The 24,139-nt window shown below is 35.7% G+C and overlaps 2 protein-coding genes across 2 annotated transcripts; one reads left to right on the top strand and one right to left on the bottom strand.

Annotated features, from left to right (window-relative positions):
* Positions 1-31: 31 nt before the first annotated feature.
* On the bottom strand, positions 32-2,587 carry LOC106153153 (trafficking protein particle complex subunit 2-like protein). The gene is made up of 5 exons (XM_013526969.2): positions 2,453-2,587; positions 1,933-2,105; positions 1,248-1,335; positions 889-968; positions 32-629 (listed from the first exon to the last, which is right to left on the bottom strand). Exons 1-5 carry the CDS (start codon positions 2,483-2,485, stop codon positions 587-589), a joined length of 417 nt encoding a protein of 138 aa, XP_013382423.1. The 5' UTR covers positions 2,486-2,587; the 3' UTR covers positions 32-586.
* Positions 2,546-23,116, top strand: LOC106153144 (FACT complex subunit SPT16). The gene is made up of 27 exons (XM_013526959.3): positions 2,546-2,691; positions 3,467-3,565; positions 3,861-4,025; positions 4,209-4,268; positions 4,555-4,647; positions 5,080-5,226; positions 5,559-5,710; positions 6,170-6,342; positions 6,656-6,746; positions 6,917-6,990; positions 14,599-14,711; positions 14,981-15,046; positions 15,292-15,393; positions 15,896-16,011; positions 16,386-16,468; positions 16,808-16,878; positions 17,172-17,299; positions 17,635-17,770; positions 18,287-18,413; positions 18,581-18,699; positions 18,854-18,979; positions 19,199-19,387; positions 19,685-19,854; positions 20,194-20,323; positions 20,689-20,821; positions 21,389-21,460; positions 21,852-23,116. Exons 1-27 carry the CDS (start codon positions 2,623-2,625, stop codon positions 22,130-22,132), a joined length of 3,285 nt encoding a protein of 1,094 aa, XP_013382413.2. The 5' UTR covers positions 2,546-2,622; the 3' UTR covers positions 22,133-23,116.
* Positions 23,117-24,139: the final 1,023 nt, after the last annotated feature.

Raw genomic sequence — 24,139 nt, 5'->3', positions numbered from 1 at the left:
TCTTTGTGACAATAAAATGTAACAGTAGATATTGAAAAACACATTTAACATTTAATACAGGGATGATACTGGATGATAATAACAAAGAACAATGTACAATGATAATGTTGAAAATGGCTTTCTTCTGTCATCTTAAATGGCAATGTTTCTTCCTGGAGCCTAAAAGATTGATTTGATGGTAATTTCTAGTCATTTATGTGCATTGTGATCATTAAGATGGTTGAAGGGAAAAGTGGGCATTGCCATCCCTGGTGCAAGTATAGATTTCTTCCCATGGTAAAAATGATCAATTTATTCATTTTTAGACCCCGGTACGTAATATTCCCCTCATACAATCCACAAGTCTGGGATTCAACTGCCCTCAGGACAATCTGACCGACTAGGAATGAATAAGCATTATGATTATGATCATTTGCTGCACACTTTGTTCTGAAATTTTTATAGTTAATTTCATCTTGGTTCCTTTGAAACTTTTTTTGCAGCAACAGAGCGAATGAATAAACATAATGGTGATGATAATTTTGTACACTCTTTGTTATGAAATTTTACAGTTTTATCCTGGATGGTCTGAATTTTTAGAGAAATGTTAATCCTGAACAAGCATGGAGTCGACTATCCGCTCAAATGGTCTGAAATGAAATAATAAAAATAATTATGATTAAATGTCTATTGAGAACAAGTAGTCAGTCTTCCCTCATTGAAAATCTGAGGGCTGGACCACAGAGGGTAACAAAGTTGGAGGGGTGTGTGGGGGGGGGGAGGGAAAATGGGGTGCAATCAAAACTACTTTAACAAAGTTTTAAATGTTAAAATATTAAAATACGTTAAACCAATATGGTCTCCTATTGTCAAACATCCCGTTAATTGCTGGTTTTCCTCATAACTTACTTTGATGAAATATTTTCCCCTGGAGTATAAAATGGATTGCACATCATGTCCACGTAGGCATTGTGAAGTCGCCTGAACATCTATCAAAACAGAAAAATAGTATTTATCTCTGTGTATACATGCAAGTATGTTTGCATCCCTGCAGTACATATACATGTGCATGTATAAATATGTATGCACAGGTGAGTACTGGTACAATTTATAAACTTTATAGTCAAGATAAAATAAGGTTTTTAAATACAAGGTGACATTTTTAGTAACAGAAAGGTACTACTATGAAAAAATCTCTACATTCAAATATATGATAAATTCATGTGATAAACATGATGAGGAAAGTATGTCAAAAATGATCAAATTACCCCTCTAATTTCATTATCTCTGAGGTTTGTGTTGGAAGACTCAACAACAATCACAAACTTGACTTTGGTATTCGTCACATAACCATAACTGGCACCAAGTTAAGGTAAATCTGAGATTCCTACAGTTTCAAAGCGACAATATTGGTAGTTTTTCTGCTGATAATTGTGTTCATACAAATTTCTGGAGCAAAGGATGTCAATGTTGACAAGGTATTGTATCCCCTGGAACCCATCCCTCTCCACAACAAAATGGTGGACTAAGACTGCATTCCCATAGATTTTAGATCGACCTATCCCCCTGGGGAGTCTTACTAGATTAGTGTCAGCTTAACAGGCTTAAATGTCTGCCCCGCCTACTAAAAGCTGTAAGGGGGTAATTAACTATAGTGCGCTTAGCTGACAGCAATTTAGCATGAACCCCCAGGGAGTTAGGTGGATCCAGATGGATCGATCTAAATCTCTGAGATGCAGTCCAAGTCCCTATCCCAAACCAAAAGGAAATGCAAGTAATATCTGGGGCCCACAGAAGTATTATCACAGGTCTAATGAGAAAAATAATACAAATTACAAGTGAGGGCTACAGGGACACAAACAACTGCTCCTCTTTTTTTAAACATTTTTCATTTCATTTGATATATCCTTTATCCACCAGTAGTTATAAATATTCAGCACTACACAAGGATACACTTTATAGTCCTCAGTAGGGTAGAGTAAGCCCAGGTACAATTCTCTCATATCATTCACGTTTTTCCCCACATTGGAAATCTTTTCCTCAACCACATCCAGTGATGTATGCACTGTGTAGAAGAACTTCAGTTCATTCTCTGTTGGTATGGTCTTGATGAAGAGTGGGAAATTCTGAAATGAAAATAACATACAGTACAGTATAAAGTTAATTTTATATCAACTTAATCATTTATTACTGATATCCATCAATACTTCAGAAAAATGAGGACAAGTAAAATAAATTAATCCGCAATATATTCATGTCTATGTGCAACGGGTGTTTATATTTGTAAAATGTGTGTGGGGGGGGGCGGGTTACTACAAAAGGGGAGGGATTCCCCTTTCATATGCTTGTAATAAAATACAATTCTAAAAAAATATTTCTTCCTATTTCCCCCTGATGTACGACAACCCAAGTAAAATGTTTCGTTGAATATGCAACAGCTTTATGTAAGTAACAAATGTTTAAAAAAACTCACCTCTTTGGAGATGACTGCAACACATACAGCCATATTGAAATATCTAACCAATCAAAAAATTTGTTGCAGAAAGTTTTCGGCTTTATCCGTGACGTCATATCGTGTCCAAAACTCCCGCCATTTTGATGCTGCAGCGCCATTTGATGTGATCCAAGAGGGTTTTCATCAAAATGCCTAGTTTGTCGGTGGACAGGGATGTTTTCCTTCGGCGGATGAAGAGATTGTACACAGCATGGCAGGTAAATATGCCAATTGGTTTTCTAAATAAAAATGTAAAGCTGTATGCATGTTTTGTTTTAAGCCGGTGAATGCGCATGTGCTTTTATTTATGCAAAGCTAAGGGAAGTGCGTAAAATGTCATTACATACATCTAGCCTTTTATAAATTTGATGGTTTAATGTGGATTGCCATGTGAAAAAATGCAAACGACCTTGAACATTTTGCCAGTAATCTGTCTATTACATGCAGAATACCAGTCAGATGCCTATAACTCCATTAACCTGGTTAATAACTACACTACAAACAACACAAATGCTTCTACCCTCGTCAATGAAAAACAAAAATTTTCATAAACTCTTTCCTACAAAAAAAAAAAAAAAAAAAAAAAAAAAAAAAAAAAAAAAAAAACTATACTGGATTGGACCCATCTAGAGGACTCTATGGTTTGTCTACAGTCTGTTGACATACACCCAAATCACTCAATCCCCCATCATGTCTATGCCAAGCAGGTCCTCCGCTGTTAACACATATTGATTCGATGCGAAATATTTATTATTGAAATTTTTGGAAACATGAACGTCCTCTTTGACCTCATTGCTGAGTTACTAATGCATTTCCCTTCCATCAGCATCAAATCAATCAGATAATAATAGGTACCATATCTGAACATAAAGCAATTGTTATATGGAATGACAATTTAAAAGAGAGTGCATTGTTTAACTTTTAGTTAATATGAAATTGACTTTGGTGCAAATCTCATCATGTTCAGTATACAATTTTCTCGCTATTTTCCAGAATGCCCCAGAAGATGATGCCCTCCATAAAGTGGATGCCATTGTCACAGTGGTGGGAACTGATGAAGATGTTGTGTATGCCAAGTCCATATCTTTACAGGTAAAAATTAACACATGAGTCATTGACCCTCGTGATGTATTTTCCCAGTGCTCTTATTATTTTACTTTCAAATTACTGGCATGAAAGATAGTGTACAACTGCTTATGTTCATAATGTCATATTTTAATCATTTTAGATAATATTAAATGGGGAAAAGCACAATAAGATGGTCCATAAACTTATATTTGAACCTTTAAAAATTTGATCGACGTGTTTTTTTTTAAAACTTGAATCACAGAATGAAATTGGTCTGCAGGGTAACTATTTGATGTGAACGTATCTTCTTCCTTTTAAGACCTGGTTGCTAGGTTATGAGTTGACGGACACTGTCATGGTTCTGACAGAGGGTGGCATCTACTTCCTGGCCAGTAAGAAGAAGATCGAGTTCCTGAAACAGATTGAGAATGGCAAGGAAAATGCTGAGAATGTGCCCCCGGTTCATCTCCTTACAAGAGAGAAGGTCAGAAATTGGCTTTATCATACTTTCCTATTTTACAAATATAAATTAAATTGATAGTAAACCTTTTAATATATTGTGAGAGGATGATTCAATTTTTTCATTTTTTTTTACCAGAATGGGTATTGAGAAATTTATTTTGCATTCTGAAAGGCAAAAAAGAAATCTTTAATGCAATCTTTACAGGGTGATAAAGACAAGGCAAACTTTGTCAAACTGATCTCAGCCATTAAAGAAAGCAAGAAGGTAAGGTACTTTTAATACATAACATTTGTCTTTTCCATTTAGTGTTTGCCCATTTAACTTTCTAGTTGTGATTTTATGATAATAAATATTTTACATAGTCGGGCTGTAAAGCAATTGGCATATATCTTCAGTTTTAATCTTGATTTTCCACAACGTTTGCAGGTGAATACATTCAATCCCTATTTAGATATTTAAAAGAAAAACTTTGTTTCAGTGTAGATTTTGAATTATGTTGAAAATAAGATTGTTGTCTCTTTAACATAATCTGTTACAATAAAAATTCTAGGGAAAGCATGTTGGAGAGTTCAGTAAAGACAAGTTTCCTGGAGAGTTCTCAGAGTCCTGGAGAGCAGTTCTGGGAAAGGAGAGCTTTGAGAAGGTAATGCTGGGAATTAGTTCAGACAAGTTGGAAGTCGGCTTTACTTAGCACTTAAGCACTTGTCAGATGCAAAAAAAATCTTCTTGGGGTCTTATAATGTCAAACACATATAGTGACCAGTTGCTGAACAAATGTACAATATTTTACTAATTTTTTCAAAAAGTCGAAGTTAGTTTTACTTAGCAAGTCTAGATTGTTGTAGGCACTTTGACTGTGCCAGATATAACACAAATTAATGCATTCCTCTTAAGGTCTAAGAATTTCATGCACATATAGTGGGCAGTGACTGAATAAATTAACAAAATTTATTATTCGGGTCCAATTTTATAGGCGTGTGGCATGGACCAGTATTTATGTTGTACACTACTTTGATGAACTGAGTGTAGATGTGGGTCTAAATAATTTTTGTCTGATATATATTTTTATATTCAGGTTGACCTGAGTGCCTCTCTGGCCTATGTGATGGCCCCAAAGGAAGAGAATGAGATGAAAGTGATTCAGAAAGCAGCTCAAGTCACCATGGATGTCTATAACAAGTATCTGAAGGAGCAACTCATGGAAATCATTGATGCTGACAAGGTGGGATTACATTATGAACTGATTGATTTTTTTTCCAAAAATTTGTTAAATATCACTTTGGAGTGGAAAAGCTCTTTAGATTAAAGAAGGAAATGGAAAATGCTTTTAACAGTTATGTTTAATGAGTCCACCCTGCTGAGCTCGCAGATGGATCAGATTAACTACAGAATGCTACATCACAGCATTTATCGAAAGCGTTGTAATGAAAAGATATGGTGTCAGTTGTAACTCTGAATATCTCTGTGCTCCATTGTACACCTTTACAGGTATATCTCAGTTTGTTTTTTTAATAGGGCTCATACAAGCTTTTTATGCCGTCTATTATTTTTCAGCGAGTCAAGCATGCCAAGCTTGCCGATGGAGTAGAAGAAGCTCTCCAGAATAAGAAGTACGTTACAGGGGTAGACGCTGCCCAGTTAGACATGTGCTACCCAGCTATCATACAGAGTGGAGGCAACTATAATCTCAAGTTTAGTGTGGTGAGGTGAGTGGAACATGGGAGTATGGCATTGTCATTTATAATAATCATTTTTAATATGGACACTCAGAAAGGTACTAAATGGCTACTCAAAAATATCATATATAGACCTCTGTTATTTTTCTAAGAAACGAGTTATGAATATTTAGGCCACATTAGTGTTTAAGGAAAGAGAAGGTGAAACTCTTAGAGTGGTTCTGTCAAAGCACTGGTCAAAGTAGATGGCCATTTCCTTACAGGATGGAAGTTGTGCAGCATCTTTTCTTCATTAACAAGATGGTCCTTTCCAAACATACAGGAATTTACATAATTAATTTTCTAAAAGCACCTAATGTCTGTCCATAAAACAGATCTCTTTCTTCAATCGTTGGCCCCCCAAATTACGGAAGAATATTTAGCTTTAGTTAAAACATGTCCAGCCTTTCTCTTGTGATTAACTATTACTTAATACCGTGATTATTTCAGTGACAAAAATAACATCCACTTTGGAGCCATCACCATTGCCCTGGGGGTCAGGTACAAGTCGTACTGCTCTAATATTGTCCGCACCATAATGGTGGACCCCACGGAGGAGATGCAGGAGAACTATAATTTCCTGCTGAAAGTCGAAGAGGCCATCATTGATAAACTGAGAGATGGTGAGTGTGGTAGATGTGACAGTCAGTCATTGTGTTGGTGGATGTGACAGCATTGATTGGCACTTCAGTTGAGATTTGGTGTAGATTGTAGTACATATTGCAGACAAGTTTTAATATCTGATTTAAATTTGAAATCTGATTTTTTTTTTCCTAGTCAATTTTTTGCCTAAAGGGACTCTCAGAACCCAGTCATAAGCCTTCGGGCCATTTTTTCTTAATTTATTTGTTGTCAGTGTTGGCTGGTTGTGCTGGTGCTCAAACAAAGAAATTATCTGAAAAAAAATCTCTACAACATGCATCTTTTCTGTTGCAGGAGTTAAACTAAGTGATGTATTTCAAACTGCAGTAGACTTGGTTAAGAAAGAAAAACCAGACCTCCTGGAGAAAATGACCAAATCAGTGGGGTAAGTATAGGTGAACCTTATTAATTACCCACATACTGACACTCCAATGTACAGACTTCATGTTGTTACATACAAATACTTCTTAAAGAAATTGTAAAGAAAAATCATTCAAGTAAGTAAATAGAAATACAAGAGGAAAAAAGTCATAATGTCTGTTTTTGAAATTCTAGTTTTGGTATGGGGATTGAATTCCGAGAGGGATCTATGTTGATTGGACCAAAGACAACCGTCAAAGCAAAGAAAGGTAAGAGTGTTGTAATTGTGACATTATCTAATAGTCGAAATAATACAGATATGTACAAAAGATAATACAAATCGCATTCAAATGTGTAACTAGTCGCCTCTAAATCTCTACAGAGGTTAAATGCTTCCCTCTTTTGTTTACCAACTATGGTGTGCAATGTTGCAAGTGTATGACATGACGACCCCCAGACCCCGCATAAGACCATGAAAACATATCTTCCTAATTTTTATGTACAGACACAGATGTGTCTGTACATATAGCCATCATCTGCGTCTGTCGTCGCCGTCGCCGTCGTCGCCGTCGCCGTCGCCGTGCACTTTTACCGATAACACGATAAGTGGAAAACCATTTTACCTTTTGACTTGAAACTTGCAGAACTGATGAATATTCATAATACGCAGGTCAAGTTCGAAAATCAGCATGATCGGGTCACTTTTAGGGAATTTATGCAGTTTTTTCACTTTTTTCAGCATATATGCAGCACCGATAACACGATAAGTGGAAAACCATTTTACCTTTTGACTTGAAACTTACAGAACTGATGAATATTCATAATACGCAGGTCAAGTTCGAAAATCAGCATGATCGGGTCACTTTTAGGGAATTTATGCTGTTTTTTCACTTTTTTCAGCATATATGCAGCACCGATAACACGATAAGTGGAAAACCATTTTACCTTTTGACTTGAAACTTACAGAACTGATGAATATTCATAATACGCAGGTCAAGTTCGAAAATCAGCATGATCGGGTCACTTTTAGGTAATTTATGCTGTATTTTCACTTTTTTCAGCATATATGCAGCACCGATAACACGATAAGTGGAAAACCATTTTACCTTTTGACTTGAAACTTACAGAACTGATGAATATTCATAATACGCAGGTCAAGTTCGAAAATCAGCATGATCGGTCACTTTTAGGTAATTTATGCTGTATTTTCACTTTTTTCAGCATATATGCAGCACCGATAACACAATATAAGAAAAACGGATTGGCCAATTGTAATTATACTCACAGGAGTGGTCAATCTTACTAAAACGCAGGTTGAGTTCGAAAATCAGCATAATCGGGCCATTATTTTAGAAGTTATACTGTTTTTTTCACATTTCCTCAGATTCAATTCTTAAGCATGTTAACAGTCTCATTATTTAACTAATAAGATGCCTAAAAGTGTTTGTTTGATATTTCCTGCATCTTTACAACATTGTTAGTTGATTATGTAAAAAACAATGTAAACTTGTTATCATGTATTGTGTAATAAAGTGTCAAAAATGGAAATAAACTCATATCATTGCAGTTTGTCAGATTCAATCATCCACTATGTTCAGAATCTCAGAATGGAGGAAATTGGACATTTAACACTGTTCTATTGATACTTTTCCCATCTCATCAAATTTTTTAGTTGGTCATATAAAAATGGCAGTAAAATGTTTATTTTGTTTTATGTTAAAAAAGTGTTAAAAATGGAAATAAACCCATTTCAGAACAGTGCAGTCTTGTTTACATTTTGTCACTTACTGTTCTCAAACTTACTGGAAAGAAACATGGGACTAAAATACAGCTTCAGTAGGCAATGCAGTCTGTTTGGTATTTTTTTTTTTTTTTTATTTTTTATTTTTTTTTTTTGCAGTTAAACAGTTTTTTGTGAAAATTTAATTTTTCACATATTGGCATTTTCAAGGTGTGACTTTCAAGTTCCATGATCTTGAAGACTTTTGCTTGTCACATTTTCTGAATGTCCATGTTACTAATATTTTATTAATAACATTTGATTGTCATTATGCTGTTAAACATTATTTAATGTTGTATCAAAATTTGAAGAAACCCCTATTTTGGGCACTGCTCCTATGATGACCATTTAAGGGAAATCATGTCACTTACTGTTCTCAAACTTAAAGGAAAGAAACATGGGACTAAAATACAGCTTCAATAGGCAACGCAGTCTGTTTGGTAAATTTTTCTGGCAATTTAACAGTTTTTTGTGAAAATTTAATTTTTCACTTATTTTTTCACTTTTCAGCATATATGCAACCCTGTAAACACATTTTAAGGAAAACTTTTAGGCCAATTGTCATTAAACTCACAGGAGTGGTCAATCTTACTAAAACCAAGTTGAGTTCGAAAATCAGCATAATCGGGCCATTATTTTATAAGTTATGCTGTTTTTTCACATAATCTCAGATTCAGTTCTTAGGCATGTTAACAGTCTTATTATTTAACTAATAAGATACGTAAAAGTGTTTGTTTGACATTTCCTGCATCTTTACAACATTGTTATTTGATAATGTAAAAATGATGGTAAACTTGTTATCGTGTATTGTGTAATAAAGTGTCAAAAATGGAAATAAACTCATATCATTGCAGTTTGTCAGATTCAATCATTCACTATGTTCAGAATCTCAGTATGGAAGAAATTGGACATTTAACACTGTTCTATTGATATTTTTCACATCTCATCAATTTTCTTAGTTGATCATATAAAAAATGGCAGTATCCTATTAATTTTGTTTTATGTTAAAAAAGTGTTAAAAATGGAAATAAACCCATTTCAGAACAGTGCAGTCTTGTTTACATTTTGGCATTTTTAAGGTGTGACTTTGAAGTTCCATCAGCCTAAAAACCTTTGTTAGTCACGTTTTCTGTTTGTCCATGATACTAATATTTTATTATTAAAAATTGATGGTCATTATGCTGTTAAACATTATGTAATATTGCATCAAAATTTGAAAAAAACCTATTTTGGGCACTGCTCCCATGATAACCTTTTAAGAAAAACCATGTCACTTATTGTTCTCAAACAGTACAGTTAATATGTACAGATGTATTTGTACATATTGCCATCACCTGCGTCTGTCGTCGCCGTCGTTGCCATCACTGTCGCTGTCGCTGGGGCTGTGCACTTTCATTGTAAACACGATAAGTGGAAGAAAGTTTTACTTTTTGGCTGTATATTTACAGAGCTGATGAATATTCATAAAATGCAGGTCAAGTTCGAAAATCAACAGGATCGGGCCACTATTTTAGTAGTTATGCTTTTTTTTTCACTTTTCAGCATATATGCAACACTGTAAACACAATATAAGAAAAACAGATGGGCCAATTGTCATTAAACTTACAGGAGTGGTCATTCCTGCTAAAACGCAGGTTGAGTTCAAAAATCAGCATAATCAGGCCATTATTTTAAAAAAATGCAGTTTTTTCACATTTCCTCAGATTCAATTCTTAGGCATGTAAACAGTTTCATTATTGAACTAATAAGATACGTAAAAGTGTTTGTTTGGCATTTTCTGCATTTTTACAACATTATTAGTTGATTATGTAAAAATGATGGTAAACTTGTTATCGTGTATTGTGTAATAAAGTTTCAAAAATGGAAATAAACCCATATCATTGCAGTTTGTCAGATTCAATCATTCACTATGTTCAGAATGTCAGAATGGAGGAAATTGGACATTTAACACTGCTCTGTTGATATTTTTCCCATCTCATCAACTTTCTTAGTTGATCATATAAAAACGGCAGAAAACTGTTAATTTTGTGTTATGTTAAAAATTGTTAAAAATGGAAAAAAAAAATTCAGAACAGTGCTGTCTCGTTTACATTTTGGCATTTTCAAGATGTGACTTTGAAGTTCCATGGGCCTGAAGACCTTTGCTAGTCACATTTTCTGAATATCCATAATACTAATATTTTATTATTATTTCACTTTTTTCAACATATATGCAACACTGATAACACTATATAAGAAAAACAGATAGGCCAATTGTCATTATACTTACAGGAGTGGTCAATCTTACTAAAATGCAGGTTGAGTTGGAAAATCAGCATAATCTGGCCATTATTTTAGAAGTTATGCTGTTTTTTCACATTTCCTCAGATTCAATTATTAGGCATGTGAACAGTCTCATTATTTAACTAATAAGATACGTAAAAGTGTTTGTTTGATATTTCCTGCATCTTTACAACATTGTTAATTGATTGTGTAAAAATGATGGTAAACTTGTTATCGTGTATTGTGAAATAAAGTGTCAAAAACGGTAATAAACTCATCATTGCAGTTTGTCAGATTCAATCATCCACTATGTTCAGAATCTCAGAATGGAGGAAATTGGACATTAAACACTGTTCTATTGATATTTTTCCCATCTCATCAATTTTCTTAGTTGGTCATATAAAAATGGCAACAAACTGTTTATTTTGTTTTATGTTAAAAAAATGTTAAAAATGGAAATAAACCCATTTCAGAACAGTGCTGTCATGTTTACATTTTGGCATTTTTAAGATGTGACTTTGAAGTTTCATGAGCCTGCAGACCTTTGCTAATCACATTTTCTGAATATCCATGATACTAATATTTTATGATTAAAAATTGATGGTCATTATGCTGTTAAACATTATGTAATATTGCATCAAAATTTGAAGAAACCCCTATTTTGGGCACTGCTCCCATGATGACCATTTAAGAAAAACCATGTCACTTACTGTTTTCAAACTTACAGGCAAGAAACATAGGGCTTCAGTAGGCAATGCAGTCTGTTTGGTAATTTTTTCTGGCAGTTAAACAGTTTTTTGTGAAAATTTAATTTTTCACTTATTGGCATTTTCAAGGTGTGACTTTGAAGTTCCATGATTCTGAAGACCTTTGCTTGTCATGTTTTCTGAAAGTCCATGTTACTAATATTCTATTAAATAAAAATTGATGGTCATATATGCTGTTAAGCATTATGTAATGTTGCTTCAAAATAGAAGAAAACACAATTTTTGGTGTTTGCTGCCATGATGACCATGATGGGAAAACCGTGTTACTTATGACTGTCAAACCTTAAAAAAAGAAACACTGTACTAAAATGCAGCCTGAGTTGGAAAAGCAGTCTAATTGGCTTCATTTTCTGGAAGTTATACATTTGAGTGAAATATTCATTAACTTTTTGGCATATTCATTGTGGGACTTGGAGCTCCCATGGACATGAAGCCGAATGGTAATCAAATTTTCTACATGTCCATGCTATTTGTAATCAATAATCAAAAATTGGTGATAATTATTCCAGTGTTTCCCCTGCACTTAAATGAGCGAGGCGCCCGCCTCGCTGATATTTGCAAGCGCCTCGCTGAAATTTGTCAAAAGCACCGCCTCGCTGGACTATATGGAACAACAAAGTACATTTTCACTCATGCTAACTGAAAATTATATTTATTTCTAAGCAAATATGGCATTTTCTGTTTACATACGCCTCGTTTTCGCAGTTCTGTGCCTTATTTGAAGTATAAGAAACAGAGTGAAACGAGGCAACTGTTCTTGACACCATTTAATCACGTGTCAAGAATACACTTTCTCTATCACTTCATGTTCCGAAATTCAGACCGCCTGTTGTTTGTTTTTATAGTTTACGAATATTCACTGATAAAAAGGAGCAAATAAAGTGGACTTCGTTGATTTTATAAACTTGGAGAAGATTTTCTGTTGATTTACGGGTGAGTTTTGTGAAAGCAGTAGCGTTGTAAAACTGGGTCACGTCAGTATTTCGCGTGGAAACCTATGCATTGAACATGAATTTCCATGACTGAATAGAACCATATAAATGAATAAACGAAGAACTAAAATTGATGATAAGTGTGATTTTCATCTCTTTAATTCCGAAGAATTCATTTAACGGTGTTTGAAGTTGTTGATTATAAATTACATCTCAAACTACGTATAACTAGTAGCGGGAGTCGCTTTGCACTGAACGACAGGAGAGAACTTTTGCGGCAGTTTTATATTAGGATGAAGCGCTCCCACACGCAGAGTCAATTGACTAGTTACTTTCACAAGAATGTGAAAACGGTAAAAACAACATATTTTATCAACTTTTTGGTCAATTTAAAAAATAATTCAATGTAGTAAGCCCTTTTTCTCGTTTCTTGTAAGTATTAAAGTAGTTAACTTTTTTTTTTTTTTTGAAAGTTTTTTTTTTTTTTTTTTTGAAAGAGTATGTTCTGAAAAGGACTTAACTGAGTGAATGCACAGACTGAAAAATAAATTTAGTCCAAACCTTTGTTATGTCATTACTGAATTTACTCCTCAAAACATCTAAAACAAGACAATTCAGTGCCACATAAAATGTAAAAAAAATCAGTTCTAAATACCCTAAAATGCACCAAATTGCACCTCGATTTAAAATATTTTCCGGGGGGGGCATGCCCCCGGACCCCCCTAGTATTGCTGGGATCGCGGACTGCCTACCACCTCGCAGAGCTTGAAAGCCAGGGGAAACACTGTTATTCTATAATTTATTATGCAATGTTACATCAAAATTTACAATAATCTTTTTGCACTGCTACTGCAAACATTATGAAAAGAAAACTGTGTTACTTATTATTATTTTTAACTTATGAGAATGATTTTTAGGATTGGCATGCAGTTAAAATTAGAAAGCTAGGTCAATTGGGTTATCGTTTATTATTGAATTTATGCAATTTTGTGTGAAATTTTCATTTTTATATTCTGGCACTTTCTAAGTATAATCTTGAACTCTGATGGGCCTGAAGCCTTATGCTTTTACTTTGGTCGGTGTTACCTGCTGTGCATAATTAAAATATGATGTTGACTTTGCAGTAAAACATAATGTATCATTTCATCAGAATTGGTAGTCTCCTATTTTGTGCATTATTGTTTTGTGCTTTTCTTAAGATGTGACTTATGGGCCTGAAGGGTCTTTGAGAGGGTCAGTCTGTAAATTTTCCTTGGGTATCACTTAGCTAAGCTCTGAGTTATAAAGTAATTTGCCTAATTGATTATTTATAGGCCATTAAATGAGATTACATAAAGCACACTTGTTGATATCTCCCTGTAAACTCCCAAAGGTTAAGCTCTCTGCTAGATTAATAATAAGGAAGCAGTGATAATTATGGAGGTAAATTATGCAGGTAATTTATATATATATATATATATATATATATATATAATCAACAATTGCTGCCTGGGCAGAGGTCTGCACTCTCGGAGTGCTTTTCTAGTTTTGTTTATTTTCCTTAATAACTTTTTTCTCAAACACTTGCATTTGTGATATTTAACCGCCTGAAGCTCTGCACATTTTCTGTATTTCCACATAAGCAGTTGTATGTTATTTATGTTTTCAAACATTATGTAATATTATTTTATGCACTGTCATCATTTTTCAAATATTGATACTTTCATCATGTGACTTTGGTCTCTCATGGTCCTGATACTGTAATCTTATTGAAGGGATGGATTGAGACCATCTTCTGGGTCAGCTTCCGGAAGACGTTCAGATTTTTAAGTTTATATTGACTGATATTTATTTTTTTTTCTTTTGGAAGATCATCAAAATAGAGGATGGATCAACAAAGATACTTTGGAATACTGTCAGAAAATATCTCTGGGTCAGCTCCTGTTATTGACCATGTTACCTGTTGTGCATGATTAAAATTCAGTGTTGACTAACAGTGCTATTATAAGCATTATTTATTATTGCATCAAAATTGGCAAAATGACCTATTTTGCATCTTTATTTTCTGTTTTTTGTCTGTACATTTGACAGCTTTGCTGCCTTGTTTTATTTACATCCAAATATCATGTCTACCATTGACTCTGTTTTGTTTTCCAGGCATGGTATTTAATGTAAATGTTGGATTTGCCGGACTGACAAACAAGGGCGCCAAAGATGACCAAGGAAAAACGTACGCCTTGTTTGTAGGGGATACAGTGCATGTGGCAGAGGTGTGTGAATACTGTGAAGTAATAAAGATAAATAATGAAATTGAAAAATCATAACTGGAGTTATTAATGAAATGGAAATTATGTTGAAGAATTTTATGAAGCATTTTTATCAACAGGGTGTGAAAAATACAAGAATTAAAAATATGGAAATGGATGATTTTTTGCCTTACTGATTTTATTTGGAAAAACAGTTGCCAATGGTTGTTATTTATTTATTATTATTACTGTTATTATTATTATTCTTATTTATTTATTTATTTTTTATTTAGGGCCAGGGTGCAGCTGTTATTACAAATCTGAAGAAGAGAGTGAAACATTGTGCCATTTTCCTTAAGGTTAGTTCACATCACAGTTTCATTAATACTGAACAATTTCTGCTCGTTTCTGAGCCTAGAATCGTGTTAAAGAATCTCTTTCTTAGTCAGCGAAGTTTTTTTTTCCAAGTTGCCCTAAACAAATCACGATAGAAAAATTCTGCGCTGGTTGAGAATAAATGTATGTGAAGCCTGGAACATAATAGCATGACTTAATGAATCAGTTATTTGTTAGCTTGAGGTACAAAGTCAGTATGTGATTGCAGGATGAGAATGATGAGGAAGAGGAGGAGGAAGAAGAAGAAGAGGTGAAGCCAGACATGCTGGGACGTGGCAGAAGGACAGCTGTGATAGAGAGCCGGTTGCGGGTAAGTGTTGGGCTGCAGGCTTGTTCTTTTGGTAGATATAGTTTTAATGAAAGAGACTTTGGTAAATGGTTCTCTAGTTTCTTTATAAGGATATGAGGAAAAATTACATTTCATTTTCACGGGTTTTGTATTTTAAGGATGTAGCATGCAAGGACTATAGAATCGACAAAAATACAGGCGCAAGTTCTTCACTGGCTGCTGCTGTTTAATTTATTCAGGAATATAAAAGAAACTATGGCAAGAAAGACATTTATGCCTTTACTACAAACAAAAAAATTCTGGAAGCTGCTGCTATGCCAGTTTTTGTTCTCTTAGGAAAAAAAACTACACTACACTGAGCAAGTCACCAGGGAGTGACATAATAAATTATATGATGTTCATTTATGTTCATACACTGCATCAGATGTGGTTGTGCATCTGTAGTAATTTGGGGTCATGTTGACCTTACAGATGCTATTACCTATCACTGACAAAATAATGTGTAACAAATACATATTTCCAGACTGACCAGACGGCAGAGGAGAAGCGCGTCTCCCACCAAAAAGAGTTGGCGGAGAAGATTAATCGAGAAGCCAAAGAGAGGCTGAAGGGGCTGAAGAGAGGGGACACCGAGGTCAAGTAAGTAGGGTCCAAAATTTGTCTTGTAACCTGGAAAGATGGTTACCACTGGATCAACAATAACCAGACCAACTTAGACCTGAGCAACTGAGACTAGAAGTGGAATTATTGAGGTTACCAATTGGCCATGTTGTGTTAAGACTGCTTTTCATTTCAGAATTTAATATCCCATTTTTAGCAGTCTTGAAGTTAAGGCTTTGTTTTACAGGAAGTTGATATTTATTTAGTCATTTATTTATTATTTTAGTTTATTTATGTAGTTATTTATTTTTTATCCTGCTAAGACATTAGATGGCTAGTTAGTTGGATATCTGACTTTGTGAAGTCAATTTATTAAAAGTTCTGTTAACATGGCAACTGCTTTAACATTTCAGAGCAAAGAAGTCCAATGTCTCCTACAAAAATGTGTCCCAGATGCCACGGGAGCCAGAATTAAAAGAACTTAAAATATTTGTTGGTAAGTTTATTTTCTAATCAAGTAGGTGTAAATATATAATTTCCATTTGATTGGACGAGTGATGTAAACACGCATGCGCGGATGCATACACAGCACACGTGCACGGGTGCATGTGCATACAGGCACTCTGCCTCTTCAGATATGTTGCTTTCATTTCATTAATAAATAGAAAAGGTGAGGGTGCAATTGAAGCGTGTTAGTTTTCGATGGTGAACATTTGATTAAAAAATAGTGCTCATTGTGTGAAGTAGTGGATGCCTCTGGTCATTTGTTTTATAGAACAGTTTTTTAGGTCGTTTCATCTAAATTTGGTTTTATATTCTTTTTTCGTCTTTCTAGATAGGAAATATGAAACCATTATCCTGCCAGTATTTGGTGTGTCTACGCCTTTCCACATCTCCATGATTAAGGTGAGTTAATAATGACTTTGGATGGTGGGGATTCATGGTACTGTATTTTAATTACCTGCTATGGAATCTGAGTTGCTTTTTAAGTTGGAACAATGAAACATCAGACATTTTGTGAACCTTGATGTACGCCATTTGGTTTTATGTAAGAAGCTTACAATATAAGGCAAGCCCCCCCCCCCCCCCCTCCAAACAAAATAATAATAATAATAATAATAATAAAGAGAGAAAAAAAGATTAATTAAAATGATTGGTTCATGTGTTTGAAATATTTTCCCTTTTCTGAACTCAATTAGAACATAAGCCAGTCTGTAGAAGGGGACTACACTTACCTTAGAGTCAACTTTTTCCATCCTGGAGCCTCCCTGGGAAGAAACGAAGGGCCAGCATTTCCACAGCCTGATGCCACTTTCTTGAAGGAAATGTAAGTAATGAATTCCCGTGTCACCATGCTGTGTTTTCTCAATTTTTTTTTCTAAAAGTTCTGTGGTTTTCAGTAAAAAATATATAGTTGAATCCAACTTTTGAAAGTTTGGATGCCTCTTTTCATTCTGCTGTTTTGATCAGAAATAAGTCCATAGCTCGGCCTCCTGAGGTGACAGAAAGTATCTCTACCCTACTATTATCTGACACTGTAATTAACAGTAATATAGGAGTCCTTAATATACAGTTTTCAATACATTGCAACTCTGGGTGCTTGGCATCCTGCATGTCTTTGTAAAGAACATAATTTCTAATACTGCAATTCTTTAATTGCAGAACTTATCGAAGTTCAAATGCCAAAGAGCCTGGCGAAATCTCCGCACCCTCAACAAATCTCAACACAGCATTCAGACTTATTAAAGAGGTCCAGAAGAAATTCAGAACAAGGGAAGCAGAAGAGAGGGAGAGAGAGGTGAGAAATTTGTTAGGTTTGCTGGAAAAAACCGTATGGTCCAGTTTAGAAGTATCAGGTGAAATGGCGAAGAACATAGTTATGGCAGTTATGGCAAAGTCTCTAAAAGGAAAAGAATTTGAAAAATAAAAAACAACTAAAATTTTATTAGAATTCATGATCTAGTGTAATGATCAAAAAAGAACTGTAATTTGTGAAACGGAAGAAAGAGAGGAGGTATACAAATTATCATTTGCAAGCTGAAAAGTAGCAGAAATTCAAGAGCAAATGGAGATGGGACCATTTGGTTGACACATTGTGAATCAGATTTTCGAAAACAAGAACTAACATTGGAGCTTCAATCCTGAAGATCCTGGAGGTTTGCATTCTTGTGTTTTGATAGAAATTCAGCATATTTTAATTAATGGCTTTCTGGTTTGTTTATCAAGTCATGAGTGGGCCAGAAAACTGTCTGCTACAGGACATATCAGGTGTTATAACTTTGACACAAGTTGCAGGTTTTTGTTTTGTTTTCAGGGTATAGTCAAACAAGACACCCTCGTTATAAATCCTAACCGTGGAAACCCGAGATTAAAAGATCTGTACATCCGACCAAATATTGTTTCTAAAAGAATATCTGGCACTCTGGAGGCACACACAAATGGTAAGAACAATTGGGTCTTAGATCCCCCCTCTCTCTCTCTCTCTCTCTCTCTCTCTCTCTCTTGTGATTGACTTTTAAAATCTGTCAAATTTAACAACTTTCCTGTGACTGTCTCACCATATACATTCAGTTTACAAAGATTAATATTTGTTTTCTTTCAATTCTAGGTTTCCGTTTCACATCAGTGAGAGGAGACAAAGTTGACATTCTGTACAACAATATCAAGCACGCCTTTTTCCAGCCTTGTGATGGTGAAATGATCACCATGCTGCATTTTAACTTAAAGGTAAAAACTTATGTTTGACAAGGTCAGTTTAAGGTGATGTATCAGGGAGGAAAATCAGTTTGAAGTTAGAAGTAAGTGCTGAGGCTCTAGTATGTTGTATGAGGGGGTAAATGAGAAATTTGAAAGATGTTAATGTTTGTTTTCCCTGTTCCAGCATGCCATCATGTTTGGCAAAAAGAAGCACAATGATGTGCAGTTTTTTACGGAGGTGGGAGAGATAACGACAGATTTAGGCAAGCACCAACACATGCACGACAGAGATGATCTACATGCAGAACAGGTAAGTTAGTGATCTAACTAACAAATAAAGCTGTCAAGTGTCACACACTGTTACGGATCTGCATGTTGCAAATTTAAAAAGGTTATAGAACTGCTGCTTTTAGCAAAACTGAACGAGGGGTGAGGCAGAAGTTGATAGCTGCTTTCAAAACTTTTTTAAATGAAGGTTGAAATAAATGCTAAAACTGAAAATAGTTAATGTATAGCCGTTGTTATGCAGGCTGAACGAGAAATGCGCCAGAAGCTGAAAGCAGCCTTCAAGGCTTTCTGTGAGAAGGTGGAGAATATGACCAAGGGAGAGGTGGAGTTTGACGTCCCATTCCGTGAGCTGGGCTTCTTTGGCGTCCCGTACAGGAGTACAGTGCTACTACAGCCCACAAGTGGGTGTTTAGTGAACCTGACAGAGTGGGTGAGTGGGAACTCTAGAAAAAAAACTCTAGAAAAAAGTGTATCACTGTTGAGGATCATGATGATGGTGCTGATAATGATGTTAGATTTTGGAATTCTGCCAAGAAAGATTGGAAATCTTAATTATATGTGGGGAGAAAATCCCATTTGAAAAAATTCTGACTGTTTTCAATATAATGTTTGGCACAAATGAGGACAGAGATAAAACAGTATATTTGTCTTCATTGAACACAAATGTTATCAATGTAACACACCGATATTTAATACATCTTTTAAATTTTTTCTTTTAAAATTTCAGCCCCCCTTTGTGATCACCCTGGACGAGGTCGAGCTGGTCCACTTTGAGCGTGTCCAGTTTCATCTGAAGAACTTCGACATGGTGTTTGTGTTTAAGGACTACCACAAGAAGATTGCCATGGTGAACTCGGTGCCCATGAACCAACTAGATCATGTCAAGGACTGGCTCAAGTGAGGCTACTTGTTTTCATATATATTTACTTTTTAAAAACATCTTGAGTCAAACTTATGTCGTTGGTGATTTTTCGTACATAGAGAGATGACATAGTAATCATTTGTATTTAAAAATAGCATGAAATGTGTCACATTTATAGATAAATGTCTTCCAGATTTCCTTACAAGGTCTGCTTCGTCTTTGCAAATTTAACATTTAGACTTTGATGAACACAGTGTAAATGAGAGGATTGAAATCACACCCAAACACCCTAGAATGCTACACATTGTCTCCGTAGGTCACCTAACCACCAGTACTTTGTGCCACAATCACACCTAACTCATATTGTCTTCCAGCTCCTGTGACATCCACTACACAGAAGGCATTCAAAGTTTAAACTGGACCAAGATCATGAAGACAATCACGGATGACTCTGAGGGGTTCTTTGATAATGGCGGATGGGTGTTTTTGGAGCCTGAGAGTGATGTAAGAATGAAATTTCAGAGACCGGCAGTCTTGAGTAGAGATTTCAATTCTCAGTTGATAAAAGTTGATTTCTGAAAAGATATATGTAGTGATTACATTTGGTCTGTTGTTAGCTTTCTGTAATCATCTCACAGATGTATGTCATACCCAGATAGGTCATCTCAACTGGAAAACCAAAACTTTCAATCAGTTTTTTTTCAAGATTTGCTTATTTCATATTTGCATAAATACATATTCTCAGACATACTACCAACTTCGCATAACCTTTGAAGCATCCCTTTCTGGCTAACTGTTAGCAGTGGAAGGGAGAAAACAGGCAACTTGTTACTAGTTATTATAAATGACATTTTATATCCGTGTATTAGGAAGAAGATGAGGAGGAAGAGGAAGAAGACGATGATGAATTCCAGCCGTCTGACAGCGAAGAGGTGGAGGAGAGCAGTGAGAGTGAATACAGCGAGGAAAGTAACTGGAGTGATGAGGAGGAGGATGAATCAGGTACTGTAATATGGTCATGTGATACAGACTCCATCTTAGTGTTCTGGGGGATTGGGGTGGGGGGGGGGGGTGATCAGTGAGAGTGAATACAGTGAGGAAAGTAACTGGAGTGATGATGAGGAGGAGGATGAATCAGGTACTGGAATATGGTGATGTGAAACAGACTGTTGATGTACTTGGTGGGTGTGGCATTTTGAATGTAAAGGGTCAGTATTTATTTGTCACTGTGTTTGTGACTGAGTGTTATTTTCAAAGTAGCAAAATGACCTGTAAAATATGTGCTAGGTAAAATGCTTGTTTAGGTGTATGGAGCTTTTGGTGGGGGGTTCATATATTGCACTTGGGGGGAATATCTTACGGTACCTTCCGGTGCTTATGGAACATATGTGTCAAGGTATGCAAGTATTTTACGTTGTTTACTGAATTTTATAGCTGAATTTAATTTGATTTGAATTATCAAGAATGATCTTGATAAGTTTTGACATATGTTAAAAATGACAAGAATAAACAGTTACAGAGCACTAGATGTCATATTGAACACTAAACATTTTCTGTTCCTGCTTCCAGATGAGGAGGAGATGGGATCGAGTGAGGAGAGTGGTAAAGATTGGGATGAGCTGGAAGAGGAGGCCAGACAAGGTGAGAGAGGGGGGCCTGCAGACATACCTCATTTATTTGATGGACTTTTGAATACATATGGTCTCTTCATATAGCATTAATAGCACCCGCATATGTCTTATAAGGAAATTGATTTTGTGTATTTGAAGATGCTTGCAGATGTGATATCTGTTTTGGAAATTTACACACCTTGCAGATAACTATCTGAATTCATTTTAACGTTTGTAACATTATCAGTTGTAACTTTGCCAGATCTTAGAAATTATATTTTTTTCCGGTGCCCTGAGTCCCTTGACTTTGACTTCCCAATTTGAATTTGATACCAAGTTTGACATTTTTCCATAGTTTTATTAATACTTATTGACTATTTTCTCAATTATTATTAATCATATCCATGGCGTTCGTATTGCAGCCGACAGGGAATACGAGCAGGAGGAGGAGGGACGGGGAAGCCGGAAAAGCCACAGCAGTCGCCATAGCAGTCACAAATCATCGAGCCGAAAAAGCAGCGGCAAGTCTCCACACAAATCGAGCAGCTCCAGTCACCACCACAAGAGTGGCAGCAGCAGCAGCAAGGGCAAAGGAGGTTCCTCCAGTAAATCTTCACCCAGTAAAGGGACACCCAGCAAGAAGAGACGCCATGACAGTGGCAGCCCCCGCGGCAAGGACAGTAAAAAGAAGAGGTTGAAGTAAATGACGGGAAACCAATCTTTTCTTTGTAGAACTTCCGCGACAGTTGGAACGTGGGTGTCGTTCGGGTCCAACGTGCAAAAAAATGGGGCTCATTTATGTAGGTTATAACTGGCCTCGGGCCGTCAGAAATGTGAGCACTCTATGAAAGTGCCCCAAGAGACCCCAAAATGTGCACAAAAGAAAATGGGAAACACCGAGTGGAAAATTACAGTATTATTAAAAGGAGATGGCTTTTCTGGAAAGACTAATGCTGAAAATGGCAGAGTACCACATTAAACTGAAAGTATTTGTCGAAAAGAACTGACAGAAAATCTTTGGAAAATAAAGTGCCATTAATATGGCTACTGTAAGAAGTGGACCTACATTTATCACCAGGTCGCGTGGCCTTTAAAAAAGTGAAGTTGAATCAGAATGCTGTCAGCAACAGTGTGACATTGTTGCAAGTACAATTAGCCAATTATGACGTAAACTATGTAACAGCGTCTCATTTAAAGCAAGGTATCGGGATCGTATCCCGTTATATTTTGAGGCAGAAGGACGAATTACATACAAATAGTTTCACGATTTATGTTATGACAATACATAAGTTTGTGTGATTTGATATGTATGCCATTGTCGGGAACCTTTCATTTGTTTCCTCTTCATTTTTGTGGCCTTGATATATTGTAAGAAGTCATTTGTGGCATACAGCTTCAAAGAAATCGTTTTATCATCGAAGTGAGAAGACGTTGTTCAGCAATGGTATGGCAGTGTGTTTCATAAAAAAGGAAGCATGTCAGAGAAGTTTCCCACTGTGTTTAAGCAACTTAAAATACAGAAAAAAAACTAAATAGAAATTGTACATAGCGAGAGACGGAGATATTGGTTGTTTTAATTATACAAGAGGCATGAAAAGTTGTCCGATACGATTTATTGAAAAAAAAAAAAACGCACTTGTGAACTCAAATACCTAAACTCAAAAATAAAAGAACAATTTTGTAAATATGTTCCTTGGTGTCGTTTTATTTTGTTAAAAGGTGAAAGGTCAATTCCTGCTTAATCAAATATTTCTTTGTTGACCGTTTGGATAAAAAGAGGGACAAAGAAGGTTCAGGTTTAACTACACCATGCATGGTGTTGGGAGAGGGGAGCACTCGAGGCAGGTCTGATGAAAACGTTTTAAAGGAAGACAGTTTTGACTCTGGACAGCGCGTTACCGTGTCTTTATATAAATAGCTTCTCTAAACTAACTTGTATCTTCAAAGCTCGTTTAGGGAGATACAGAGAGCCAACTGCCAAGGGGACATCTTGTTTGTTCAAATCAAACTCGTGCTGAGGCCCTACTACGTGTCACGTGAAGGTGTTATCTTACTGCCAAGATGACATATATAAAGAATGGACCTGCGTCGTAAACTTTACAGCCACTAGAAAATTCTTAATATGTTACTTATGAAGACTAGACGTCTTCTGCTTGGCCTCGTTAGTGCAACATTACAAGAGGCAGGTTCTTGTGATACGAAGACAGGGATGATCATATTCATGTGACAGTGATACCAGTGAAGTCGATAAGACAAAACACTTAAAGCGACGTGAGTCTTATTGTCTTTCTTAAATTGTTTTACATTATTGGTTATTTTAGTTCGTGGTCATAAGGCCATTTCTGCACTTATTTACACCTATGGTCAGTGTCACGTGGAACATCCTCACTTCGGCGTCTGTGATTTAAAGTTGTTATCGTCACATGACGAGACATGTATGTCAGTATCTGACGTGATTATCTTCCAAGTTCATTTCTGACCTGGCAGACCGACCAAAACAAGACAACAGTAAGTCAAGATCCTTTAGTCATGGAGTCTTCAGACTTCTTTGTTATTTGAACACTTTGGGTCTGTGAGTAAGCTGCTTTTGCCGACTTATCCTGGTTAAAATAATGAAGGGGGAGAGGAGTAACAGGGTGACATTACAAAAATATCACCTGAACCTGTTCCCCCCTTATCCTGATCTAATTTGTCCTTCGATTCATTTCAG

Source organism: Lingula anatina, chromosome 4 (assembly GCF_051362555.1).
Source record: "Lingula anatina isolate TDL-2025a chromosome 4, LinAna3.0, whole genome shotgun sequence".
Classification (NCBI taxonomy): Eukaryota; Metazoa; Brachiopoda; class Lingulata; order Lingulida; family Lingulidae; genus Lingula; species Lingula anatina.
The sequence above is the reverse complement of the archived record's forward strand: the minus strand, read 5'-3'. Positions and strand labels throughout refer to the sequence as shown.

Bases quoted from the DNA above. Each gene is read 5' to 3' on its own strand.
- LOC106153144 (XM_013526959.3), top strand. From the start codon at position 2,623: ATGCCTAGTTTGTCGGTGGACAGGGATGTTTTCCTTCGGCGGATGAAG. The intron at 15,047-15,291 runs GTTAGTTCACAT...ATGTGATTGCAG, and splicing joins ATTGTGCCATTTTCCTTAAG to GATGAGAATGATGAGGAAGA. The intron at 17,300-17,634 runs GTAAGTAATGAA...CTTTAATTGCAG, and splicing joins GCCACTTTCTTGAAGGAAAT to AACTTATCGAAGTTCAAATG.
- LOC106153153 (XM_013526969.2), bottom strand. From the start codon at position 2,485: ATGGCTGTATGTGTTGCAGTCATCTCCAAAGAG. The intron at 1,336-1,932 runs GTATCCTTGTGT...ACTTGGTGCCAG, and splicing joins CCTACTGAGGACTATAAAGT to TTATGGTTATGTGACGAATA. The intron at 969-1,247 runs GTAATTTGATCA...CTGTTTTGATAG, and splicing joins GAGATAATGAAATTAGAGGG to ATGTTCAGGCGACTTCACAA.